The following is a 6,049-nucleotide window of genomic DNA, read 5'->3' on the forward strand; positions in this document are numbered from 1 at the left end:
ACGGATATGATTGTGGTGCGCCCCCAAATCTCAGGCATGATTGTGACACGCCCCCAAATCAGGGACATGGTTGTGGTGACCCCCAAATCAGGGACATGATCATGGTGTGCCCCCAAATCAGGGACACGGTTGTGACGTGCCCCCAGATCACAGACATGATTGTGACGTGCCTCCAAATCACGGTCACGGTCATGGTGCGCCCCCCAAATCAGGGACACGATCGTGGTGCGCCCCCAAATCACAGACGTGATTGTTGTGCGCCCCCAAATTGTGGACATGATCATGGTGAGCCCCCAAATCTCAGGCATGATTGTGACGCGCCCCAAATCAGGGGCATGATTGTGGTGAGCCCCCAAATCAGGGACATGATTGTGGTGAGCCCCCAAATCACGGTCACAGTCATGGTGAGCCCCCAAATCACGGTCATGGTCATGGTGCGCCCCCAAATCACGGATATGATTGTGATGCACCCCCAAATCAGGGACATGACCGTGGTACGCCCCCAAATCATGGACACGGTTGCGGTGCGCCCCCAAATCACAGACGTGATTATGATGCACCCCCAAATCATGGACCTGGTTGTGACGCACCCCCAAATCACAGACGTGATTGTGACGTGCCCCCAAATCACGGTCACGGTCATGGTGAGCCCCCAAATCATGGGCATGATCGTGGTGCACCCCCAGATCATGGTCACGGTTGTGACACGCCCCCAAATCAGGGTCATGATTGTGACGCGCCCCCAAATCACGGGCATGATCGTGGTGCACCCCCAAATCATGGACATGATCATGGTGTGCCCCCAAATCACGGGCATGATCATGGTGCACCCCCAAATCACGGACATGATCATGGTGCGCCCCCAAATCATGGTCATGGTCGTGGCGCACCCCAAAATCACGGTCACAGTCATGACGCGCCCCCAAATCGGGGACATGACCGTGGTGCACCCCCAAATCACGGTTGCAGTCATGACGCGCCCCCAAATCAGGGACATGACCGTGGTGCACCCCCAAATCACGGTCACACCGTGCCTCCTGCCCTGGCGCTTGGCCCCGGCGCATCGCCGCGCGCGTTGGCAGCAGGGTTTGGGCGCGCGGCGCCGCCGCCATGGGCAAAGGACGGCGGCGTGGGAGGGAATTGATGGGGTGGCCCCGGGGGGAATTGGGTGGCCACGAAGGGAGGGGAGCGCGTTGGGAATCCCGCTCGTTCCCCGTCTCCTTTTGTGCCCAGGGAGCTGGCTGGCGTCTCTTCTTCGTTAGCTCGGAGTTTATTAGTGGCCTTGTTCGGGAGCCCGGCTCCCAGCGCCTTCGAAGCCCTGCCCAGCCCCCAGCGGATCCGAATGGAGGGAAAAAGGGGGGGGGGACACCCCAAAAACACGATGGAAAAAGAAAAACAAACCCAAAGCGAGCGTTCCCCAGCCCCGCTCGTCAGGAGGGTTCTGCGAGGAGGGCGGCCGGGCGCCAGGGCTGAGGTTATCGGGCAGAAACCCTCGGCTCCCCCTTCGGAAGCTAAACGTACCCCCAAAAACGCAAAGAAACGCCCCAAAACCCTGCACCAAACCTCGCTGGCGCTGCCAGAGGGGCCCACGCGCGCCGTCCCGCGCTGGCTTGGCTTCGCGTAGGAAGAACCCGCCGACCTTCCTCCCCGCCCACCGATTTTGGTTGTAAAAAAGGGCGTTTTGGGGCCCGATCCCACCCCATCGCACGCGGCTCGCGCCGGGATCGGCGCCGGCTTCGTCTCGCGCTCGTCTGCCTCGCAGGAAGGGGGGAGGAAAGGGGGCGGGGGGGGGGGTCGGGATGGCGTCGGGAGCCGGTGACCCTCCCCGCGTGCTCAGCCCGCGCAAATAACGCTGGCGTTTGTGTTCAGGGAGGCTGAAGCCCAGAGGACCTCCAGCACCTGAGCAGAAAACCGGTACTGCGCGGGGATTTTGTGGCAGTCCCGGGCAGGATGAGTGGCGGTGCGCGCCCATAGGTAGGTCCCCGGCGGGAAGGAGCGGCGCCGGGGATCGAGGAGCAGCTCTCCGCGCGGCGCCGCCGCCGCCTCGCCGGCAGTAACGGGGTCTCTCCGCTCTTTGCAGTTGACATGGATGATGAAGACGGCCGGTGCTTGCTTGATGTCATTTGGTGAGTGGCTCCCGCGCCCCCCCCCTCCTCCCGCGCCTCGGCCTCTGGAAGCGCCGCGAGCGGGCCCGCCGCGAGCCCGCCTTCGCTTCCTTCCTCCGCCGGCCTCGGTTCCATCGGGCTTCGAAAAAATAACCCCGGGGACGTTCCCAAACCGCTGGAAGCCGGGACTCCGGTGGTTTATTTTGGCCCGTCCCCCCCCCCCCCAAAAAAAAAAGAACCCTCCCGGGGGCCTTGGGGCGCTTCGCCCGGCTCCTCGTCACCCCGCGCGGCGTCGAGGCGCCGAGGGATCCACGCGTGGGTCCGTGCCCCGAACGTTTTCGCCCCCCTGATTTTTTGCTCTCCTGTTTTGCAGCGACCCTCAGGCCCTGAACGACTTCCTCCATGGATCCGAGAAGGTGAGCGGGGGCTTGGGAGCTTCTCCCCTTTCGCTTCCACGACTCTATTTTTTACTGATTTTTCCCTTTTTTTAATGATTTTTCCCGCCTCGCCCCGGGCCCCGCAGGGCTTTGTCCTCACGCGCCCCCAACCCCGGCTGCGGCGCGTGGGGGACCCCGGCAGAAGGGGTCGGGCGCCGCTCGATTTTGGGGCCATTTCAGGCAAAAACGGGTGTTCTCCCAGGAAGGCTGGGAGGGGAGCTCGCCCGGCCATTCCCACTCAGCGCTGAACTGGGCTTTTTTGGTGTTTTTTCCGTATTTTTAATACTTTAATTAAAGCAAACTCAATCCTTTTAATTACAGATCGACAGCGATGATCTCCTGGACAACACAGGAGATGCGGCCAGCGCCTTTTTTGAAGGTGCTGGGGTACGTATTGGCTCAATTTCCGCGTGGGGAGCGGTAGCTCAGAAACCTCCCTCGGTATTTCCCCCCCCTTTTTTGTTTTTTTTGGGGGGGTTTTGAGGCTCGTTTTCGGTCAGTTCCCAGCACGCGGGGGTCGCTCCCCGCATCTGGAGAGCGGCGGCCCCCAGGGGTCCCCCCCCGAAGGTCGGGGGGAGCCAAGCCGACGCTCGGGGGCTGGAAAACGCGGGAGGAAGGAGAGCAGGGAAGGAGCAGCGGCGCTCTCAGCCCTCCAGGGCACCAGGGGGGGAATTTGGGGGAAAATTCTGGACTTTCTGAGCAGAAACGGCTCCTTGCCGTCCCCTTCGCTCCCCCCGGGGCGGATCAGGGAGCGCTCCGCTTCCTCGCAGCCCACGGCCGCAGCCGAGGGGAAACGAGAGGCAGAAATCCCCAAAAACCATTTTTTTCGCCCCAAGAACCCGGGATTTTCTGCACGAAGGTCCTTTTTTTTTTTATTTTTCCCTCCACGTTTAACAGAATTCCCCCTCCGGCCCCGGCAGCAGCCTCGGTTTTTGTTCCCGAGGGATTAGGGGAAGGCGAGGAACGCGCCCTGGCCCCGCTGGCTCCTTACACCTGGGGGGGCTCCAGGGGTGGGCTCCGGGCTCCGCCGTCGGTGTGGCCGCAGCGGGCACCGGGGCGATGCTTCGTGCCCCCGGCGGGACCGCGGGGCAGGGCAGGGAGCCTCGCGCCCCTCCGCCGTGCCCCCCCAGCTCACCGCCTTCTCCTTTCTCCCCCCCCCCCCTTTTCCCCGTGTCCCAGCTGCACGTCCAGGAGCCCTCCGGCAACCACCTGAACGCCGAGCAGAGCCAGCCCGCCCCGAGCGTGGACCTCGACTTCCTGGAGGATGACATCCTGGGCTCGCCGGCCGGCGCCGCCGCCGCCCTGCCCAGCTCGGAGCAGCCCTGCGACATCCTGCAGCAGAGCCTGCAGGAGGCCAACATCACGGAGCAGACGCTGGAGGCCGAGGCCGAGCTGGACCTGGGCTCCTTCCAGCTGCCCACCCTGCAGCCCGTGGTGCAGGCCGCCTCCGACGGCGCCCCGCAGATCTTCTCCGGCGGCGCCGACCTGATCGGGCTGCAGCAGCCCGCCGTCCTGACGCACCAGGCGCTGGTGCAGCAGCCGGTGGGAGCGGACGTGGTGAACAAGGCCATCAGCGTGCAGCCCTTCCTGCAGCAGGTGGGCCTGGGGAACGTCACCATCCAGCCCATCTCCAACCTGCAGGGCCTGCCCAACGGCAGCCCCGGCGGGACGCTGGGCATCGCGCCCATCCAGGTGGTGGGGCAGCAGGTGATGGCCATCAACCAGCCGGCGCAGCAGATCATCGCCAAGCAGGTGCAGCCCTCGCCGGTGGCCGCCATGCCCGTGGGCAGCTACATCGCCCAGCCGGCCCCCGAGCAGCAGCAGGTGACGCTGGCCTCCGCCGGCGTCTCGCCGCAGGGCGCCGGGCTCGTCATCCAGAAGAACCTGCCGGCCGTGGCCACCACCACGCTCAACGGCAGCTCCATGTTCGGCGGCGTGGCCGGCGCCGCAGCCTCGCAGCCCCTCACCGTCACCTCCAACCTGAGCAGCCCCCTGGTGCAGGCCCAGAACGTCATCATCCACCGCACGCCCACCCCCATCCAGCCCAAGCCCGCCGGCGTCCTGCAGCAGAAGCTCTACCAGATCACCCCCAAGCCCTTCGCCCCCAACAATGCCACCCTGACCATCCAGAACGAGGCGGCGCTGCAGCAGCAGAAGGCGCAGCAGAACCTCACCTTCATGACCGGCAAGGCCGGCCAGAACGTCGTCCTCTCGGGCTTCCCCCAGGGGCTGCCGGCCAACGTCTTCAAGCAGCCCCCGCCGCAGCAGCCGGCGCTCAGCAAGCCCATGAGCGTTCACCTCCTCAACCAGGGCAGCAGCATCGTCATCCCGGCGCAGCACGTGCCGCAGGCGGTGCTGCAGGGCCAGAACCAGTTCCTGCTCCCCGGGCAGCTGGCGGGCGCCTCGGCCGTGCAGCTCCCGCAGCAGCTCTCGGCCCTGCCGGCCAACATGGGGGGCCAGATCCTGACCGCCTCGCACGCCAGCGGCCAGGCCCACATCATCACCAGCCCGGGGCCGGGCGGGCAGCTGATCGCCAACCAGGCGCTGCCGGCGCAGATCCTCACCAACCAGAACATCGCCGGGCAGCTCAACCTGGGCCAGGTGCTGACCTCGCAGAACGCCCACGGCACCGCTCACATCCTCTCGGCGCCCATCCAGCTCCAGCCCGGCCAGGTGGGGCAGCCGGCGCTCTTCCAGATGCCCGTCTCCTTGGCCGGCAGCCTGACCACGCAGAGCCAGCCGGCGGTGGCCGCCTCGCTGCCCGGCGGCGCCATCGGCCAGCCGGGCCAGACGGTGATCCAGGGGGTGACGCTGCCCAGCCAGGTGGCCATGCTGAACGCCGCCGAGAACCTCGGCCCCGCCGTCAGCATCCAGCCCCCCGCCGCCGCCGCCAGCAGCCAAAGCCCCGGCCTCGTGCAGCCGCAGCCCGCCTCTGCCGCCGGCCTCCTCCCCGGCGCCGAGCAGTCCTCCTCCATCCTCACCGTCCAGGCAGCCCCGCAGCCGCCCGCCGCGCCGCCGCCGCTGCAGCTGAGCGTGCAGCCCCCGCCGCCCGCCCCGCCGCCCGCCCCGGCGCAGCCCAGCCCCGGCTTGGCCTCCTCCAGCCCCGAGAAGATCATCCTGGGCCAGGCGGCCGCCGCCGGCGCCGTCATCAGCCAGGACTCCATGCAGATGTTCCTGCAGCAGGCGAGTAGCTTCCCCCCCGGGGGCTGAATTCCTCGGGGACCCTCGCGCCGCCGAGCTCGGGGACCGGGGCTCCGACGGCTGAGGACCCCCCCCGGCCCCCGCGGGGCTCGGGGAAGGGGCTCGTGGCCTCGTGGGCGCCAGCTCCGAGCCGCCGGGGGGTTTCGGTCGCTCGAGTCCCGGGGTCGGCCGGCACCGCCCGGCGGCGTCAAGCCTGCGGCGCCCGCGTGTCGGTGACGGCCGGGGTTGGTTGGTGGGAAATCGGGGTTTGGGGGTGAAAAATGACAATTCGCCGGTGAGGAATCACCGCGCGCGGCGACCGATCGT

At 66.6% G+C, this 6,049-nt stretch overlaps 2 protein-coding genes across 4 annotated transcripts in view; both read left to right on the forward strand.

The window, feature by feature from the left end:
* Positions 1–1,850: 1,850 nt before the first annotated feature.
* LOC118155501 (BRD4-interacting chromatin-remodeling complex-associated protein-like) overlaps positions 1,851–6,049 on the forward strand; it is an 18,036-nt gene continuing 13,837 nt past the window's right edge. Inside the window, exons 1-5 of one of the 3 annotated variants that reach the window (XM_035308806.1) lie at positions 1,851–1,974; positions 2,081–2,126; positions 2,479–2,521; positions 2,864–2,929; positions 3,722–5,630. In XM_035308806.1, coding sequence (XP_035164697.1) covers positions 2,086–2,126; positions 2,479–2,521; positions 2,864–2,929; positions 3,722–5,630 — 2,059 coding nt within the window. In that variant the 5' untranslated portion in view covers positions 1,851–1,974; positions 2,081–2,085. Of the gene's footprint in view, positions 1,975–2,080; positions 2,127–2,478; positions 2,522–2,863; positions 2,930–3,721; positions 5,753–6,049 lie in introns of those variants that run through there. The other 2 variants (XM_035308804.1, XM_035308805.1) reach the window with 2 other exon arrangements.
* The window catches only part of LOC118155499 (protein fosB-like), a 4,375-nt gene continuing 4,329 nt past the window's right edge, over positions 6,004–6,049 (forward strand). Inside the window, 1 exon segment of the mRNA XM_035308802.1 lies at positions 6,004–6,017. Coding sequence (XP_035164693.1) covers positions 6,004–6,017 — 14 coding nt within the window.

Source organism: Oxyura jamaicensis, chromosome 32 (genome assembly GCF_011077185.1).
Source record: "Oxyura jamaicensis isolate SHBP4307 breed ruddy duck chromosome 32, BPBGC_Ojam_1.0, whole genome shotgun sequence".
Taxonomy (NCBI): domain Eukaryota; kingdom Metazoa; phylum Chordata; class Aves; order Anseriformes; family Anatidae; genus Oxyura; species Oxyura jamaicensis.